General features: G+C 51.4%; 1 protein-coding gene across 1 annotated transcript in view; it reads left to right on the forward strand.

Moving 5' to 3' along the window:
• The first annotated feature begins 5,227 nt into the window (after positions 1 to 5,227).
• Positions 5,228 to 20,991, forward strand: part of LOC116938871 (macrophage mannose receptor 1-like) — a 54,276-nt gene continuing 38,512 nt past the window's right edge. Inside the window, exons 1-4 of the mRNA XM_076054177.1 lie at positions 5,228 to 5,291; positions 14,093 to 14,298; positions 15,124 to 15,319; positions 18,444 to 18,614. Of these exons, the coding sequence (XP_075910292.1) occupies positions 5,228 to 5,291; positions 14,093 to 14,298; positions 15,124 to 15,319; positions 18,444 to 18,614 (637 nt within the window). The remainder of the gene's footprint in view (positions 5,292 to 14,092; positions 14,299 to 15,123; positions 15,320 to 18,443; positions 18,615 to 20,991) is intronic.

Raw genomic sequence — 20,991 nt, forward strand, 5'->3', positions numbered from 1 at the left:
GTGATTTGACTGAAAATCAGAGACTTTCCCGGCAGTCGTGTCGGCGTTTGTCAACGTGTGCACGTGCCATGTGGGGAGCGGTGGCGCAGCGGTTAGCGCTACGCTGCGCTACGAAACCCGGCGATGACGGATCGATTCCCGCTCACGGCCAACACCGGTGACGAGTATCTGAACCGGTCCTGGGCCTTCCTTTGGTCAACTCAGCCTCAAATTACTGGCTAGTGTGGTGTGTAAACATCGCCACTGGGGAGACAAAGGCGGTCGAGCGTGGTGCTAGCCACCCACCCCCTCGTGTGCCGTGCTGGCCTTCATACAGTGAGGGAAAAAAGTATTTGATCCCCTGCTGATTTTGTACGTTTGCCCATTGACAAATGATCAGTCTATAATTTTAATGGTAGGTTTATTTGAACAGTGAGAGACAGAAGAACAACAACAAAATCCAGAAAAACGCATGTCAATAATGTTATAAATTGATTTGCATTTTAATGAGGGAAATAAGTATTTGACCCCCTCTCAATCAGAAAGATTTCTGGCACCCAGGTGTCTTTTATACAGGTAACGAGCTGAGATTAGGAGCACACTCTTAAAGGGAGTGCTCCTAATCTCAGTTTGTTACCTGTATAAAAGGTACCTGTCCACAGAAGCAATCAATCAATCAGATTCAAAACCCTCTGCAAAACATGATTTAGTACTTGGTGGCGTTTGGCCACTCGAACCTTCAGCCCCCTCCACAGATTTTCTATGGGATTAAGGTCTGGAGACTGGCTAGGCCACTCCAGGACCTTAATGTGCTTCTTCTTGAGCCACTCCTTTGTTGCCTTGGCCGTGTGTTTTGGGTCATTGTCATGCTGGAATACCCATCCACGACCAATGTTAAATACCCTGGCTGAGGGAAGGAGGTTCTCACCCAAGATTTGACGGTACATGGCCCCGTCCATCGTCCCTTTCATGCGGTGAAGTTGTCCTGCCCCCTTAGCAGAAAAACACCCCCAAAGCATAATGTCTCCACCTCCATGTTTAACGGTGGGGATGGTGTTCTTGGGGTCATAGGCAGCATTCCTCCTCCTCCAAACACGGCGAGTTGAGTTGATGCCAAAGAGCTCCATTTTGGTCTCATCTGACCACAACACTTTCACCCAGTTGTCCTCTGAATCATTCAGATGTTCATTGGCAAACTTCAGACGGGCATGTATTTGTGCTTTCTTGAGCAGGGGGACCTTGCGGGCGCTGCAGGATTTCAGTCCTTCACGGCGTAGTGTGTTACCAATTGTTTTCTTGGTGACTATGGTCCCAGCTGCCTTGAGATCATTGACAAGATCCTCCCGTGTCGTTCTGGGCTGATTCCTCACCGTTCTCATGATCATTGCAACTCCACGAGGTGAGATCTTGCATGGAGCCCCAGGCCGAGGGAGATTGACAGTTCTTTTGTGTTTCTTCCATTTGCGAATCATCGCACCAACTGTTGTCACCTTCTCACCAAACTGCTTGGCAATGGTCTTGTAGCCCATTCCAGCCTTGGGTAGGTCTACAATCTTGTCCCTGACATCCTTGGAGAGCTCTTTGGTCTTGGCCATGGTGGAGAGTTTTGAATCTGATTGATTGATTGCTTCTGTGGACAGGTACCTTTTATACAGGTAACAAACTGAGATTAGGAGCACTCCCTTTAAGAGTGTGCTCCTAATCTCAGCTCGTTACCTGTATAAAAGACACCTGGGTGCCAGAAATCTTTCTGATTGAGAGGGGGTCAAATACTTATTTCCCTCATTAAAATGCAAATCAATTTATAACATTTTTGACATGCGTTTTTCTGGATTTTCTTGTTGTTATTCTGTCTCTCACTGTTCAAATAAACCTACCATCAAAATTATAGACTGATCATTTTTTTTGTCAGTGGGCAAACGTACAGAATCAGCAGGGGATCAAATAATTTTTCCCCTCACTGTAGGTGCTCGCTAACAGCACTTTCCCCAACAGTCTGTTAAAGCTATACGGGGGGGGCTTTGTACGTATGTGGGGAGCGGTGGCGCCGTGGTTAGCGCGCTGTGCCTCGAAACTCGGGGACCCGGGTTCGGTTTCCGCTCACGGCCATCCCCCGCAATTCCGATTAGCGCGGTTGGCTGCGTACGGTGAGAAAAAAAAAGTTCAACACGCACACACATACACACATACACACATTTTTTCCCCCAATTCTCGGAAGCCTCCGTTCGCTCCCCCAGTTCCAAAAACTCTCCACCCACCCCCTCTCTCTCATCTCTCCAAACTCCCCCCACCCCGCCCCTCAGTGCCCCCCCCACCCCCACCAGCGTCACCTCCCGCCCCTCTTCATCGACGACAGCAGCAGCAGCAGCAGTTGCTCCCCGCCACTTCTGATTAAAATCTTCGAGCCAAGCTGCGAAGTGGCCGCGTGGTGAGCTGCCTTCAGGTGTGTGCACGTGTGTTTGTGTGTGCACGTGTGTGTTTGTGTGTGCACGTGTGTGTTTGTGTGCACGTGTGTGTGCACGTGTGTGTGTGTGTTTGCACGTGTGTGTGTGAACGTGTTATGCACGTGTGTGCACGTGTGTGTGTGTGCACTTGTGTGTGTGCACGTGTGTGTGTGTGCACGTGTGTGTGTCTGTGTGCTCTTGTGTGTTTATGTTTGCACGTGTGTGTTTGTGTGTGCACGTGTGTGTGCACGTTTGTGTGTGCACGTGTGTGTGTGCACGTTTGTGTGCGTTTGTGTGTGCGCGTTTGTGTGTGCACGTGTGTGTTTGTGTGTGCACGTGTGTGTATGTGCACGTGTGTGTGTGTGCACGTGTGTGTGCACGTGTGTGTGTGTGCACGTGTGTGTTTGTGTGTGCACGTGTGTGTGTGTGTGTACGTGTGTGTGTGTGTGCACGTGTGTGTTTGTGTGTGCACGTGTGTGTGTGTGCACGTGTGTGTGGCACATTTGTGGAGAGCCGTGGTGCAGTGGTCAGATCGCTGCGCTACGAACCTGGCGATACGAGTTAAGTTCCGCGCTCACGGCCAACATCAGTGGGAATCGTCTGAACCGGTCCCGGGCCTCCTCTAAGTCGTCTCAGCCTCAAATGAGTACCTGATGCGGTGTGTAAACATCGCCACTGGGGAGACAAAGGCGGTCGAGTGTGGTGCTGGTCCCCTCGTGTGTAGTGCAGTCCTTTATTGGTGCTCGCTAACAGCACTTTCTCCAAAAGGCGTTTGAGGCTATACGGGGAACCTTTGTCTTGTGCGCACATATATATGTGTGTGTGCACGTGTCTATAAGGCGTGTGTGTGTATCTGAGGTGTGTGCATACGTGTCTGTAAGGCGTGTGTGGTGTGTGTGTGTGTGTATCTCAGGTGTGTGTGTGTACGTGTCTGTAAGGCGTGTGTGGTGTGTATGTACGTGTCTGTAACGCGTGTGTGGTACGTGTGTGTGTCTCAGGTGTGTGTGCACGTGTCTGTAAGGCGTGTGTGGTGTGTGTGTACGTGTCTATAAGGCGTGTGTGTATCTAATGTGTGTACGTGTCTGTAGGGCGTGTGTGTGTGTGTATATCAGGTGTGTGTGCACGTGTCTGTAAGGCGTGTGTGTGTATATCATGTATATGTGCACGTGTCTATAACGCGTGTGTGTATCTCATGTGTGTGTGTACGTGTCTGTAAGGCGTGTGTGTGTGTGTCTGTCTCAGGTGTGTGTGTGTGTACGTGTCTGCAAGGCGTGTGTGGTGTATCTCAGGTGTGTGTGTGTGTGCACGTGTCTGTAGAGCGTGTGTGTGTGTCTGTCTCAGGTGTGTGTGTGTGTACGTGTCTGTAAGGCGTGTGTGGTGTGTGTCTCATGTGTGTGTGCACGTGTCTAGAAGGCGTGTGTGTATCTATTGTGTATGTGTACGTGTCTGTCAGGCGTGTGTGGTGTGTGTATCTCATGTGTATGTGCACGTGTCTATAAGGCGTGTATGTATATCAGGTGTGTGTGCACGTGTCTGTAAGGCGTGTATGTGTCTCATGTGTGTGTGTACGTGTCTGTGAGGCGCGTGTGTGTATAGCAGGTGTGTGTGTGTACGTGTCTGTAAGGCGTGTGTGGTGTGTGTGTGTGTCTCAGGTGTGTGTGTGTACGTGTCTGTAAGGCGTGTGTGTGTGTCTCATGTGTGTGTGCACGTGTCTGTAAGGCGCGTGTGTGTATATCAGGTGTGTGTGTGTCTGTCTCAGGTGTGTGTGTGTGTGTACGTGTCTGTAAGGCGTGTGTGTGTCTCAGGTGTGTGTGTGTACGTGTCTGTAAGGCGTGTGTGGTGTGTGTGTGTACGTGTCTGTAAGGCGTGTGTGTGTCTCAGGTGTGTGTGTGTGTGTGCATATCACATGTGAGGTGCCCACGTGTGCAAGCATCTCCGGGGTGCAAGTTCGTGTGCAACTCAGCACCATGTGTTTGCATATGAACGGTTTGTGTGCGTGTGCATCCCACATGTGTGTTTGACTATTCCAGGTGGAGGAACTTGTGTGTGTGTGCAATTGTGGTGGTCGTTAACAGCACTTGCACCAATAGTTTGTTAAGGCTATACGGGTGATCTTTGTCTTTGTGCGTACGTGTGTGTATTTCATCTTAAGTACATGTGCCGCGTGTGTGTGCATCTCAGGTGTAAGTGTGTGCGTGTTTATCAGGTGTGTGTATCAGGTGTATGTGTGTGTGTGCACGTTTGTGCGTAAGGTGTGACAATTATCCGAACCGGTTCTGGGCCTCCCCTAGGTAGACTCAGACTTAAATGTGTACCCGGTGCTGTGTGTAAACATCACCGCTGGGGAGACAGGTTCCCGGGGCCGTAGGACTGGCCACCCATCCACCAGCTCGTGAATCGTACCTGCCTAAATAGGCGTTCACTTACAAAATAAAATCACGTTGAACCCGACAGTCTATCGAAGGCCGCACGGGTGATCTTCGTTTTTGTGTGCGCTTGCGTGTGATTCATCAGACTCGCGCGGGTGTCACACACCTGAAGCTTGGCTTCAAAGGCGCCGCCTGCACCGGTGCAGCTGCACGGGGAAGACGCGACGTGCCGCCCGTCGGAGAGAGCGAGAGCCAGAGGGAGGAAAGTTCTACCGCCTTCTCTCCCATCTCTTCATCCCCTCCTCCACTCCACCTCCAATCACCCCCATCCCCTCCCTCTCCTCATCTCCCGGCACTCTCGACCTTCGCACTCCCCCCCCCTCCCTCTCTCCCCCAGAGCCCCCCCCCCCACCGCCGACCCCCCCAAACCCCGCGATGGCCCCCCTCCTGCGCGTGCTCCTCCTCGCTCACCTGGTGTCGCAAGCTGCCCCCCAGACAGGTAAGATGCGCGCGCTGCGGATCGCGATCTCTGCGAAAGCAAAGGGTTGGTGGATCACGTAAAGATTTGTGAAATAATTTTCCATCACCACCCCCCTCCTCCCCTCCCTCACCACCACCACCACCACCGCCATCAATCCGCTGGGCGGAGAGGTTGTCTCGGAGGATGGCAGCACAGCAAGTGGGCTCGAGAATGAAGCCGTCGATGCGGATCGTTGAGTGTTTAGGGTGCCGCGGTGGCGAGATGTTAGCTACCTCGCCTGGTGTACAGGAGGTCGTGAGTTCCATCCCGACCCCCTGACGCCTGCTGCTGTATATTTGGAGTTTGCCTGTCTCTCTCTCTCTCCACGTGGTCGCGTGGATTTTTCTCCGGGTCCTCCGCTTTTCCCCTCAACATTTAGAATCAACGTCGCGCGTTTAGAGTCTTTTGTCTGCTGTGCATGTCCACGTGATGATGCCACTTCGTCGTGCTGTCATTTGTGGCCAGATCGCTTCCAAAAAAAAGAGCTGTATAGCTCAGTGGGCCTCACATAAAATTAAAAGTTTAGTTTTATCCTCGTAATGCGTGGTGAGCTTCCTCCGGGTACTCAGATGTTCTCACTCATCCGACGAAAAAAAACCCCACTCTTGCTTTTCGCTTTCTTGATTTCACCTCGTAACGCTGTGCCACCTCCCGATGAACACGGTTGGCTACGTACGGTACGGAAGAAGTTCAACGTACTCACACACATCGCTCTCGCCGAGAGAGGACGACTCGGACACGCTCCGGAGGAGGAGCCACAGGCGAGCGGGGAAGGCAGCAGCAGCAGCCGCGGAGGTGACCCGGCACTGCCAAAGAATCGGCCAAGCTCTGCGGTCCCCTCTGTATATTAATGTGTTATCGACCAATTAATGAGCGGTCATGCATGTAGCTGGAAGCCGGAGTTCCCGGCGACAACCCGCGGATGCGAGGGGTGAACACTCCATGGCTCTCTGCACCTCCGATTGGTACGGTGCGAAAGGAGATACATCTGTACGGCATATGCCGTACAGATGTATCAGATGTTCGTGAAGTTCACATTGGCCTGCACTGCCTTCTCATGGCGAGCCCGGCTATGTCTCCTGGACGCCCAAACGGGAGGGGAATGGTCACCGCGTCTGTGTGTGATCCACCAACGCCAAGCGGCCACAAGGAAACGGCCCTGCTGCTCAATGTGTGATGCTGGAAGGTCGGCGCGTTTCTGGAGTGGAGCAAGGTCGTCATGATAAGAGCTGGGGGCGGGGGTGGGAGAAGAGGAGTTTACAGAGTCGGGCAGTGCGAGGGAGGAAGCAGAGAGGGCCGAGCATTGGACTGCAAAGTCGACCAAACATTCCACTGCGAGATCCTCCTGAAACGAGTCGTAAGGGCTCGACGAGGCTTTGCCGGATAAATCGCGGAGATCGTTTGCGGTCGCAGAAGAGTCACTGGTTGCATTGCACCATCTCGTCTCGAGGTAGAAATGCAAATAAAGAAGGGCCATTGCCCGAAGCGTTACATTATAATTTATTTTTTTGTTTACAAAGTAATGACTTTGTCTATCCACTGCTGGCATGAAGACTTTTCACAGCAGATGCCTTTCGATTTTGGTTGATTGTTTTTGTGTGCGCGCCACCGTACTTTACCACGATTGATCAGAGCCGGGGATGGGGGGGGGGCGAGAAGAGCCCAGGACGGACCGGTTGAGATATCACTGATGTTAGCCGTGGCCTGGAATCGAACCTGGGCCCAGCTGAGTTCACCGCACAGTGTGCGAAGCACGACACCTCCGCTCCACCACCGCCTCCCGGTGGTTTCCCCTCCACATTCAGAATCAATATCCACGCGTTTCGATGATTTTGCTGATGCGAATGTCCACGTGCTGAGCCACTTCGTTTGAGCTGTCATTCGCGCCCAGGTCGCTTCTGAAAAAGAAGCTCATAGCTCAGTGGGCCTTACCTGGATAGATAAACAATAGTTAAATTTTGATGTAAAGCTTTCGTGACTGCAGGGATTCATATTCTTGGTTCTTTCGGTAAAGTCACGTAGAAGGGAAACAATAAAATAATAAAAATATAAAACAATAAAATTCTCACGACGGTTCGACTGCAACACAAGCGATCATCATCAGGTGTGAAAACCACAACAATAGAAAACACAACAAGAAAATTTGTTGTGGTTTTCACACCTGATGATGATTGCTTGTGTTGCAGTCGAAACGTCGTGATTATTTTATTGTTTTATATATTTATTATTTTATTGTTTCCCTTCTACGTGACTTTACCGAAAGAACCAAGTATATAATAGTTACATTTTATTTGTATATTTGTTTTGGTGACTTGTCTGTTTGTTGTAACGTTCTAACCCACCCCTACTGGACATGTGCGACAAGCAACTGTTAGAGCTCATCGAATTCCTCCTGCAGTATAGAGACAGATTCTGATTCTGCTGTGAATGGTGGTGTCGGATGAGCCGACGCCACCATTCCACACGCTCCTGTTGCTGTCCTTGTACTCCGTTCTCACTCAGTCATCCTCAGCGGCAGCAGCCACCATCTATCCACCGCTGAATGATGGCCTCCCTAACCGCCAATATAATTTTAATTTAACCCGTGTTGCGTTAACCCTCCCGAAGCCGCCAATATAAGTTTAACCCGTGCTGCGTTAACCCCGTATCAATTGACAAACTCTTTAACTCATGCCGCAGGGACAACAGAGCAACGGCCCCTGACATTGAATTTCAAGAGGCGCGGGAGGGACACGGCCTTCATCGAGCAGTGGATAGATAATGGTTGATGATGCTGGTGGTGGTAGACCTAGAAAACTTGATTCATAGACAGGGTGAGGATGAGGAGGAGGAGGCACGGTGTGTGGGTGCCTACGAGGCTCTCCGCGAGTCATTGTTTGCAGAGGAAGCTCGCGAGGGAGCGATTTCAGAGGAAGCGAGGGGGGGTTGGTGGTGGGAGGAGGAGGGGGGGTCAGCGATAGGGGGGCGGTGGGGGGAGCAGAGGTGGGAGTGGATGGGGGATCAGGGGAAGTCAGAGGAAGGGCGAGTCCGTCTGCTCTTGTGAAAAGACGACGATATGCCTTCCTCTTCACTTCACACACGTGTGCTTGTGTTCGAGTAGAAACACACAGACGGATAAAGATCCCCCGCGTAGCCTCTATCAGACTGTAGGGGCAAGTGCTGTTAGTGAGTAGCACCTATGGAGGCCGAAACAGCACCACGCCCGGCCGCCTTTGTATCCCCAATGGCGATGTTTACACACCGCACCAGGTACTCATTTGGGGCTGAGCCGACCTAGGGGAGACCCAGGAACTGTTCAGGAAATCGTCACCGGTGTTGTCCGTGAGCGGGAATCGAACTTGCAGCGCTAACCACTACACCACCACACCACGCGCACACCCGCATACAATAATGTAGGAAATGGTCAAACATCCCATTGGAGCAGGACTCTCATGAAGAGTTATCTTGAGAGTCAGGGAGGTTTTCCTGGGTACACAAAGGGCTATTGTTGTGACTGCATCCGCCCGGGCGTTCTGCTCTGGTCAAGAGGTCCCGACTCACAGTTCGAAGGCCAATTCTGCTTCTTCGTCTTCTTGTTGCCGTACGGCTGCTGATATCGATGCAGAGCAACGATTACCATTTCACATTCAGGTGCTCAAGTCAGAACGGCGGAGTGCCTCGCTGCGATGTCTCCTTCGTGCTTGTACGGTATCTGTCCTGGATGAACGCAGTCGCACCACGATTTGTGCACCGGATGCGGTTCAGGGTGGGCCACGAGCTTCGTCGAAGATCAGAAACCCCCAGGGGATCTTCTGCGTTGGCTCTTTCACGTTGACAGACGTAACAGACAAATGAAGTTAATTATAATTAACTCATCGCCATCATCAGCGGCTGAGCACGAGGCTGCCCGTAATCCAGCACTGTGGAGGCAGCAGCGAGGGTCGGTGAAACGCACAGTAGACGCTGCGTTGACGAGGTGCCATCACCATGATTCATCAGGAGAAGGCTGCATTGCAAAATTGTGGACTCCACCTGTTTCCATCTGTATGGGATAGAGGGTTGCGCCCTCGCATGCGTGGGGTTGTCTTCGGGCGCTCCTGTGCCGTCCTCTCACCGCATAAACACGTGAATTGGCCGATAACACTTTCATGCATAGGGGACCGCAGAACTTGGGCAATTGTTGGTTGCGCCGGATCACCGTTGCGTGGCTGTTGCTGCCGCTGCTGCCGTCATGTTCGCCTGTCGTTCCTCCTCCTCTCTCTACGACGGCGAGTGAAGACTGTGCGGCTGAGCGTTACAAGTTGACACGCTCATTACTTTGAAGGGGCACCACGGTGGTGGTAATGTTAACTACCTCACCTGGTATACAGGAGGTCGTGAGGAGGGGGGGGGGGGCGCGGTGGGGTGGGGGATGGAGGGGTGCAGGGAGGGGGTTGCACATCGAGTTACGTCGCGGTACATTATCTGTAGATTTGAGGTTCTTTACAACATTAGTTGGACTGATAGATTTACGGTAGTTTGCGGTATTTAGGGGCGCCGTGGTGGCGAGATGGAGTTCCATCCCGACCCTGACCCCTGCTGTATATTTGGAGTTTGCGGTGTGTCTCTCTCTCTCTCTATGTGGTCGCGTGGATTTTTCTTCGGGTCCTCCGGTTATTCCCTCCACATTTAGAATCAACAATGTACGTTTAGAGCATTTTGCCGCTCTACACGTCCACGTGATGATAATCCACTTAGTTTAGCTATCGTTTGTGGCCAGGGCACTTCTAATAAAAAAATAAACTACATAGCTCAGTGGGCCTCAATCTGGCATAAAAAAACAAAAATACAGTGAGGGAAAAAAGTATTTGATCCCCTGCTGATTTTGTACGTTTGCCCACTGACAACGAAATGATCAGTCTATAATTTTAATGGTAGGTTTATTTGAATAGTGAGAGAGAATAACAACAACAAAATCCAGAAAAACGCATGTCAAAAATGTTATAAATTGATTTGCATTTTAATGAGGGAAATAAGTATTTAACCCCTCTGCAAAACATGACTTAGTACTTGGTGGCAAAACCCTTGTTGGCAATCACAGAGGTCAGACGTTTCTTGTAGTTGGCCACCAGGTTTGCACACATCTCAGGAGGTTTCGAGGCTGACGTTTGGCAACTCGAACCTTCAGCTCCCTCCACAGATTTTATATGGGATTAAGATCTGGAGACTGGCTAGGCCACTCCAGGACCATAATGTGCTTCTTCTTGAGCCACTTCTTTGTTGCCGTTGCCGTGTGTTTTGGGTCATTGTCATGCTGGAATACCCATCCACGACCCATTTTCAATGCCCTGGCTGAGGGAAGGAGGTTCTCACCCAAGATTTGACGGTACATGGCCCCGTCCATTGTCCCTTTGATGCAGTGAAGTTGTCCTGTCCCCTTAGCAGAAAAACACCCCCAAAGCATAATGTTTCCACCTCCATGTTTGACGGTGGGGATGGTGTTCTTGGGGTCATAAGCAGCATTCCTCTTCCTCCAAACACGGCGAGTTGAGTTGATGCCAAAGAGCTCCATTTTGGTCTCATCTGACCACAACACTTTCACCCAGTTGTCCTCTGAATCATTCAGATGGTCATTGGCAAACTTCAGACGGGCATGTATATGTGCTTTCTTGAGCAGGGGGACCTTGCGGGCGCTGCAGGATTTCAGTCCTTCACGGCGTAGTGTGTTACCAATTGTTTTCTTGGTGACTATGGTCCCAGCTGCCTTGAGATCATTGACAAGATCCTCCCGTGTAGTTTTGGGCTGATTCCTCACCGTTCTCATGATCATTGCAACTCCACGAGGTGAGATCTTGCATAGAGCCCCAGGCCGAGGGAGATTGACAGTTCTTTTGTGTTTCTTCCATTTGCGAATCATCGCACCAACTGTTGTCACCTTCTCACCAAACTGCTTGGCAATGGTCTTGTAGCCCATTCCAGCCTTGTGTAGGTCTACAATCTTGTCCCTGACATCCTTGGAGAGCTCTTTAGTGTTGGCCATGGTGGAGAGTTTGGAATCTGATTGATTGATTGCTTCTGTGGACAGGTGTCTTTTATACAGGTAACAAGCTGAGATTAGGAGCACTCCCTTTAAGAGTGTGCTCCTAATCTCAACTCGTTACCTGTATAAAAGACATCTGGGAGCCAGAAATCTTTCTGATTGAGAGGGGGTAAAAAATGTATTTCCCTCATTAATATGCAAATCAATTTATAACATTTATGACATGCGTTTTTCTGGATTTTCTTGTTGTTATTCTGTCTCTCACTGTTCAAATAAACCTTCCATTAAAATTATAGACTGATAATTTCTTTGTCAGTGGGCAAACGTACAAAAATCAGCAGGAGATGAAATACTTTTTTCCCCTCACTGTAGTTGCGATGTGGCCGAACGAACTTCTTCTGTGGTTCTCGTTCTCTGAGCGGCCACTATCGCTGCTGCTGCTGCTGCTTCGCTCAGCCTCAATCCCAAGATCACTTGCCACTGCGCCTGATTCCTTCCACGGAAGTTGTTGTTTTTTTACTTCAGCCGGATCAGTCCAGAACGCTGTGACCCGAGTTCCAGTCCCGCTCACCGCCAGCACCAGTGACGAGTATCTGAACCGGTCCTGGCCTTCCCCGAGGCCAACTTAGCCTCAAATGAGTACCTGGTACTGGCGCGTAAAAAAACATCGCCATTCGGGAGATAAAGGCGGCCGGGCGTGGTGCCGTAGCCTGGTCTTCATAGGTGCTGCTCACTAACAGCACTTGCCCCAACAGTCTCTTAAGGCTACACGGGGGATCTTTGTCTTTTTGGTGGTGTGTAAAACACGTGCATTAGGATTTTAGGAAGATATGATTTGATGATATACATATATTATTGGTAATTATGTATATTGTACTATTATAATGAGCGTTTGCACTCTAGTGGTAGTGCCTTACGCCAAACAATACTCGGTACTATACTCTTTTGTTCTATTCGGTAAAGTCAAGTAGGTAAAAAAATAAAACAACAGAAATCACGACGTTTCGGCCACAACACAAGCGGCCTTCATCAGGTGAAGGGACCAGGCTGTCTCGAGGACAGCGCTAGAGTGAAACACAGCCACGCTCAGACCGCGACCTTTAAGCTGTGTGCGAGGAAACAAGGTGCCTTGACAAAGGAATTAGCATAAAAATGAGCATTTGATTGGCCGACTTAGCATGATGAACGGTGTAGAGGTGGTGTACATGCGGGTGAACATGCCGGTTGGCGCGGGGGGGAGGGGGATTTACCTATTGATGGTATGAAAAGGGAATTTTTAAGAGCTGCGAAAGTTTGGGGTACCACTACTTGAAAAATATACTGTACCATTGAAAATGAGTTTAATGTTTGGTTCGATTTAGAACATCTTTCCAATGGTTGCTTAATTTGAAACCATCTTCTCGGTTGAAATTGTGTCCGTGTTTGTAGATCTGAATTGCCTCGTGAACAAATCTCTGATAAAAACCCGTGGGTTTGCAAAGAACCTTGGTATCGGAGAAAATTATATTGTGATCACCCACAGCGTTGTAACAGTGATCAGCTACGGCAGAAGAATTCGTTCTGCCGTGTTTCAAATCTGATTTGTGCTCGCGAATTCGGTCAGAGACATGTCGCTTTGTCTCCCCGATATAGCAATCACCGCAGGTACAACTAAATTTGTAAAACCCGGGGTACTGTAAGTCAGGGATGACATCCTTCACGGATGGGATCAGATCACGAATTGTGTGTACTGTATTGAACCGGACCTGGATCTTGTGTTTGTTTAGAATTTTGGAAATCTTTTTAGTAACGACTGCTATATATGGTAGTGTGATGGTTTTGACCGGAGTATCAAGTGTTTTTTTCTGTATGGAGGGAGAAACAGCTTGGCGGATGGTACGGTCAGAGTATCCATTCCTTTTGAGGGCCAGGTGTACATGTTTTAATTCACTGGTCAGGTGGTGTTGGTCCGAAATGCAACGAGCCCTATGGTATAAAGTTTTGATGAGAGAATTATTTTGATCTGGGTGGTGGTGGGAATCAGGCTTCAAGTACGAATCCGTGTGGGTGGGTTTCCTGTAGACAGAATGCCCCAATGAGCCATCAGGTCTCCTCTCAAACAGAACATCCAAGAATGGTAGCTTGCCATTTTTCTCCACTTCTATAGTGCATTTGATGGCGGGATGTCTAGAATTGATGTGGTGTAGGAAAAGGTTCAGAGCTGGGAGGCCATGTGGCCAAATGACGAAAGTGTCATCCACATATCTCTTCCACAGGGAAGGTCTGAGGGTGAAAGTCTGGATGGCGTCCGATTCAAATTTCTCCATGAAAACATTGGCTATCACTGGTGACAAGGGGGAACCCATGGGAGTACCCTCTTTTTGTTTGTAGAAGGAACCATTCCAAGTGAAGTAGGTGTTGGTGAGGCAGTGCCTGACCAGCGTAGGTACCTCGGGGTTTAGTCCATGTTGTACCAGCTTAAAGGTCGCGGTCTGAGCGTGGCTGTGTTTCACTCCAGCGCTGTCCTCGAGACAGCCTGGTCCCTTCACCTGATGAAGGCCGCTTGTGTTGTGGCCGAAACGTCGTGATTTTTGTTGTTTAATTTTTTTTTACCTACGTGACTTTACCGAATAGAACCAAAGAGTATGGATCCTTGCAGTCACGAAAGCTTCAAATCTAGAATACTCGGTACTTTACACCATGCCTAGCAGCGTCCTGCAGAAAATATCGCGTGAGCAATGAAGCCTCGCTTTCACGTGATAAACCGCTGTCGTTATCGTTCTGTTTCTTCTGCCACCTCTAGAGCCAATCACCTTCCTCCTGGAGAACAAGACGGGTGGCCAATGCCTGACCGTGCAGAGTCGAGCGCTGAAGTGGGTGCCGTGTGACCCCAAGGTCACGGGACAGCACTGGCTCTGGGGCTCCACCGAGAACCTCATAAGCGCGTCCCAGACCCCCGAGGATCGAGGCCTCTGCCTCACCGCCACGGCGCTCAAGAAGAGCGCGGCTGTAAGTCAACGGAGGGAGGGGGCGGGGGGTGGACAAACTGGCAGGAGGAAAGCGGCGATGGCGATGTTGTTTGTGTCGGTGGGGAGCGGTAGGTGTAGCGGTTAGCGCGCTGCGCTACGAACCTGACCACCCGGGTTCGATTCCCGCTCACGGCCAACACCGGTGACGATTATCTGAACCGGTCCTGGGCCTCCCCTAGGTCGACTCAGCCTGAAATGAGTACCTGGTGCGGTGTGTAAACATCGCCACTGGGGAGACAAAGGCGGTCGGGCGTGGTGCTGGCCACCCACCCCCTCGTGTACCGTTCCGGCCTTCATAGGTGCTCGCTAACAGCACTTGCCCCTACAGTCTGTTAAGGCTATACGGGGGGTCTTTGATGGCGTCAGTGGCAGCAGTGCGAAGGTCGAGATGGAGTCCTCCTCGGCACGGTGCCCCCCACCCCCGACGCCTTCAAACTAAATCAGAACTATGACATCTGACACCGTGAAGTCGAAGCGCCCCCCCCCCCCCCTCCGTGGGGAAGGCTCAGCCTGCAGACACCGCTCTCGACAGTTTCATTCTGACAACCACGTGGCCTTCGATCCTCTCAAGGAGAGCCATCATCTGTAGCATCCCCGTGATCACGGCGGTGATTATAACACTGCTGTTGCTGCCGCTGCTGCAACTGATGGTGGCGGAGGTGATGACGTTGCTTCTGCTCTTGCTGCTACTGATAATAATAATCATAGAGAACATTATGGCTGTGACAATGATGGATGTTGCTGCTGTTGACGGCAATACAAATGACGACACCGCTGCTGCTGCCGCTGCTGCCGCTGCGTGTAGGTGTCGGTGGAGCGGTGCTCTGTGGCCCAGGAGAGCCAGCAGCAGTGGCAGTGTCGCGACAGCGAGCTGATGGCGGCCAAAAAGCACGTGCTGTCCCTGACGATGCAGAACGGGCAGCTGGTCCTGGGCCGCACGGGGGGCGTCAGCTGGAGGATCCACGGCTCGGAGCAGACTCCCTGCAGCGTCCAGCATCAACGTGGGTGGTTGACCAACCTCCCACAAACCCGCAAAGCCACGGCCCATCGCTGCCAACCGCCGCTCAGAATCATTAAAAAAAAAACACTTTAATGAGACTGCAAGGCGTGGGATCCGATGAGCTATGAAGCTCGTGTATCCACAGATGCCCAGTATGGGCGCGGTCAGCGAGTTAAAACGGCAAACGACAACAAACCCCGATAGGAGTGCGAAATCGAGAAAATGGTGAGAAAGTCACGAAAGATAAATACAGAATAAATAAAGTTCAACCAAGTCCGCTTTGTCAAGCTTGGGCAAGGCAGCAAAAACAGCAACAACAACAACGGGTCCCAGATCACACCAAGATAACCCCACACAGTAGATGTAGTCCCTCAATACAATGGCCACATGCACATTGAACTATCGATACACGGGTAATGATCAAAGTTACAAAGCACATTCGCAAATGCGATCGTTGTATCCAGCACAAATCTCCTGCTTCAGGATGGAACCACTAGGGGTCCGTCCATAAATGACGTCACGCACCTGGGGGGGGGGGCTCAGACATTTGTGAGGATGTGTGACGAGGGCGGGGGGGGGGGTTGAGAAATATGACGTCACATCAAAATGCACCAACTTTAAATAAATACAGACAACACGTTCTACTTAATTAAATATACTTTATAATAAATGTTTTCTCCTACAACATCAGAGTGCAGCGCCACATTAAGTACGCACTACAATGACAATAGTTTAAAGCGATTTGCAGCATGTTTCATTTTTTTTAGGGGGGGGGGGGGGGAGCAGACCTTTGTGACGTCATATTTGAGGGGGTCTGACTTTTTGTGACGCCGTATGACGAGGGGGGGGGGTAAAAAAATCGTCCAAAATCGCGTGACGTCATTTATGGACGGTCCCTAAGTCGCCAACCACAACCAGCCATTATAGAAGTGTTTTGGGGTTAGATCGCGTAAATAAATATATAATGCGTCGTTGAACCCGCTGCGACCCGACACAGCCAATAGGCAAGGTTGGTCACGTAAACAACACGTGACAATTAGTTACTGCTTCAGCACACCGCCTGTGTGTTGGAGAGTAAACCCACAAATTGGCTGCGTCGGGCGGTGGCTGGGTTACCGACACTTTTATATTCAGGCGATCTAGCCCCAAAACACTTTCATTATGAGAAACAGCAGCAGCAGTAGCAGCAGTAGCTGTAGCAGTAGCTGTAGCTGCAGCAGTAGCAGCTGTAGCTGTAGCTGCAGCAGTAGCAGCTGTAGCTGTAGCAGCAGCAGTAGTAGCAGCAGTAGCTGTAGCTGCAGCAGTAGCAGCTGTAGCTGTAGCTGCAGCAGCAGCAAGCAGCAGCAGTAGCAGCAGTAGCTGTAGCTGCAGCAGTAGCAGCTGTAGCAGCTGTAGCAGCAGTGGCTGTAGCTGCAGCAGTAGCAGCTGTAGCAGCTGTAGCAGCAGTAGCTGTAGCTGCAGCAGTAGCAGCTGTAGCTGCTAATGCAGCTGCAGCTACAGCTGCTGCTGCGGGATCTGGCGGAGGGCAGAGACCGTTGTTGTTGGCGCAGTGGGCTCCTGGCATTGGTTCCGACTAAACTATAAAACTATTTTTTTTATTTAAAGCTTTCGTGACTGCAGGGATTCATCTTCTTGGTTCTTTCGGTAAAGTCACGTAGAATGGAAATAATAAAACATTAAATACAACATTTTATTTATTTTGATTAAACTATTGTTTTTTTATATTCTTGGTTCTTTGGGTAAAGTCCACAGAACAAAAGAATGATTAACTTAGCCCCACACCCCACCAATGTCCCCCACTTGCCCCCCCCCCACCCCCCTTAACCTGTATTTAAGCTCGAGGCTCTCAGAGCCTCCCCACTTGATCAGCGATCTTACTGTGACTGTCCCACCTGAAGACGGAAGCTTGTGTTGCCTCCGAAACGTCGTGAGAATTTTTATTTTATTTTTATTATTATTTTATCCCCATTCTACGTGGTGACCTTACCGAAATAACCAAGAAGATGGTCCCCTCCATGTGCAGCCCCCCACCTGCCCCTCCCCTCCTACCCCCGCGTCTCACCCCCCGTGCCCCTCCCCTCCTACCCCCGCCCCCCCGTGCCCCTCCCCTCCTACCCCCGCCCCCCATGCCCCTCCCCTCCTACCTTCGGCCCCCCGTGCCCCTCCCCTCCTACCCACGCGTCTCACCCCCCGTGCCCCTCCCCTCCTACCCCCGCCCCCCCGTGCCCCTCCCCTCCTACCCCCGCCCCCCATGCCCCTCCCCTCCTACCCCCGCCCCCCCGTGCCCCTCCCCTCCTACCCCCGCGTCTCACCCCCCATGCCCCTCCCCTCCTACCCCCGCCCCCACGTGCCCCTCCCCTCCTACCCCCGCGTCTCACCCCCCATGCCCCTCCTACCCCCGCGTCTCACCCCCCATGCCCCTCCCCTCCTACCCCCGCCCCCACGTGCCCCTCCCCTCCTACCCCCGCGTCTCACCCCCCGTGCCCCCCCTGGGGACGGCTCTCCCGCGCCCCCCTCCCCTTCCACCCCGCGTGGCCGTTGGCCAGCGCGCGTTCTGATTGGCTGCAGCCCCCACGTGGGGGCTGTGGGTAGCTAGGGTGGGGGCTGTGGGTAGGTGGGTTGGGGGCTGTGGGTAGGGGGGGCTGTGGGTGGGGGGGAATGTGGGTAGGTTGGGTGGGGGCTGTGGGTAGGTGGGGTGGGGGCTGTGGGTAGGTGGGGTGGGGGCTGTGGGTAGGTGGGGTGCGGGCTGTGGGTAGGTGGGGTGGGGGCTGTGGGTAGGTGGGGTGGGGGCTGTGGGTAGGTGGGGTGGGGGCTGTGGGTAGGTGGGGTGGGGGCTGTGGGTGGGGGTACTCTTTGCGGTACACGTGCAGTAGGTGGCCATCATTGGTCATTAGCAGGACCGCATCAACAGCGGCTTTGGCCAACGACGACGTCTCGGATCCTGCTTGTCCCATTAGCGCGGCTCGAGACGATTTTTTGCTGCTGCCATCGACAAAATATAAAAAACCATGGGGGGCCACGTGAAATCAAATCGCGGACCACGGGTCCCCCCCCTCCGACCCCCCCCTCTCTCTCACGCTTGAATGTCTCTGCGCGTCCGTCGGTTGCCGTCTCGCCCGTGACAGCGGTGTCCACGCTGTTCGGCACGGGCAAAGGGCAGCCCTGCCACCTGCCCTACCGGTACAAAGGCAAGTGGTACGTGGGCTGCACAACCGAGGACAACGGCAAGCTGCCGTGGTGCGCCACGACGCTCGAGTACGACCAGGACAAGCTGTGGGGAAACTGTCCGACGGCGTGTGAGTGCGTGCCGAGCGGCCCGCTCACTCGGAGCACAGAGACACTCACAGAGACACTCACAGAGACACGCAGAGAGACACGCAGAGAGACACACAGAGAGACACTCACAGAGACACACAGAGAGACACGCAGAGAGACACACAGAGAGACACTCACAGAGACACACAGAGAGACACACAGAGACACACAGAGAGACACTCACAGAGACACACAGAGAGACACACAGAGAGACACACAGAGAGACACTCACAGAGACACACAGAGAGACACACAGAGAGACACACAGAGAGACACTCACAGAGACACACAGAGAGACACACAGAGAGACGCACAGAGAGACACACAGAGACACACAGAGAGACACTCACAGAGACACACAGAGAGACACACAGAGACACACAGAGAGACACTCACAGAGACACTCACAGAGACACACAGAGAGACACACAGAGAGACACGCAGAGAGCCGCTCAAACACACGGAGACACAGCGAGACACTTAAACACAGACACACAGCGAGACACTTAAACACATAGACACACAGCGAGACACTCAAACACATAGACACACTGCGAGACACTCAAACACATAGACACACAGCGAGACACTCAAACACACAGATACACAGCGAGACACTCAAACACACAGACACACAGCGAGACACTTAAACACATAGACACACAGCGAGACACTCAAACACATAGACACACAGCGAGACACTCAAACACATAGACACACAGCGAGACACTCAAACACATAGACACACAGCGAGACACTCAAACACACAGACACATAGCGAGACACTTAAACACATAGACACACAGCGAGACACTCAAACACATAGACACACAGCGAGACACTCAAACACACAGACACACAGCGAGACACTCAAACACACAGATACACAGCGAGACACTTAAACACATAGACACACAGCGAGACACTCAAACACATAGACACACAGCGAGACACTCAAACACACAGACACACAGCGAGACACTCAAACACACAGACACACAGCGAGACACTTAAACACATAGACACACAGCGAGACACTTAAACACATAGACACACAGCGAGACACTCAAACACATAGACACACAGCGAGACACTCAAACACATAGACACACAGCGAGACACTCAAACACACAGACACACAGCGAGACACTTAAACACATAGACACACAGCGAGACACTTAAACACATAGACACACAGCGAGACACTCAAACACATAGACACACAGCGAGACACTCAAACACATAGACACACAGCGAGACACTCAAACACACAGACACACAGCGAGACACTCAAACACATAGACACAGCGAGACACTCAAACACATAGACACACAGCGAGACACTCAAATACATAGACACACAGCGAGACACTCAAACACACAGATACACAGCGAGACACTCAAACACACAGACACACAGCGAGACACTTAAACACATAGACACACAGCGAGACACTCAAACACATAGACACACAGCGAGACACTCAAACACATAGACACACAGCGAGACACTCAAACACATAGACACACAGCGAGACACTCAAACACACAGACACATAGCGAGACACTTAAACACATAGACACACAGCGAGACACTCAAACACATAGACACACAGCGAGACACTCAAACACACAGACACACAGCGAGACACTCAAACACACAGATACACAGCGAGACACTTAAACACATAGACACACAGCGAGACACTCAAACACATAGACACACAGCGAGACACTCAAACACACAGACACACAGCGAGACACTCAAACACACAGACACACAGCGAGACACTTAAACACATAGACACACAGCGAGACACTTAAACACATAGACACACAGCGAGACACTCAAACACATAGACACACAGCGAGACACTCAAACACATAGACACACAGCGAGACACTCAAACACACAGACACACAGCGAGACACTCAAACATACGGAGACACAGCGAGACACTCAAACACATAGACACACAGCGAGACACTCAAACACATAGACACACAGCGAGACACTCAAACACACAGACACACAGCGAGACACTTAAACACATAGACACACAGCGAGACACTCAAACACACGGAGACACACAGCGAGACACTCAAACACATAGACACACAGCGAGACACTCAAATACATAGACACACAGCGAGACACTCAAACACATAGACACACAGCGAGACACTCAAACACATAGACACAGCGAGACACTCAAACACATAGACACACAGCGAGACACTCAAATACATAGACACACAGCGAGACACTCAAACACATAGACACAGCGAGACACTCAAACACACAGCGAGACACTCAAACACACGGAGACACACGGAGACACACAGACACACAGCGAG

The sequence above is a fragment of the Petromyzon marinus genome, chromosome 4, assembly GCF_048934315.1.
Source record: "Petromyzon marinus isolate PM22_M1 ecotype Great Lakes invasive population chromosome 4, UKy_Petmar_22M1.pri1.0, whole genome shotgun sequence".
In the NCBI taxonomy this organism is placed as follows: Eukaryota; Metazoa; Chordata; class Hyperoartia; order Petromyzontiformes; family Petromyzontidae; genus Petromyzon; species Petromyzon marinus.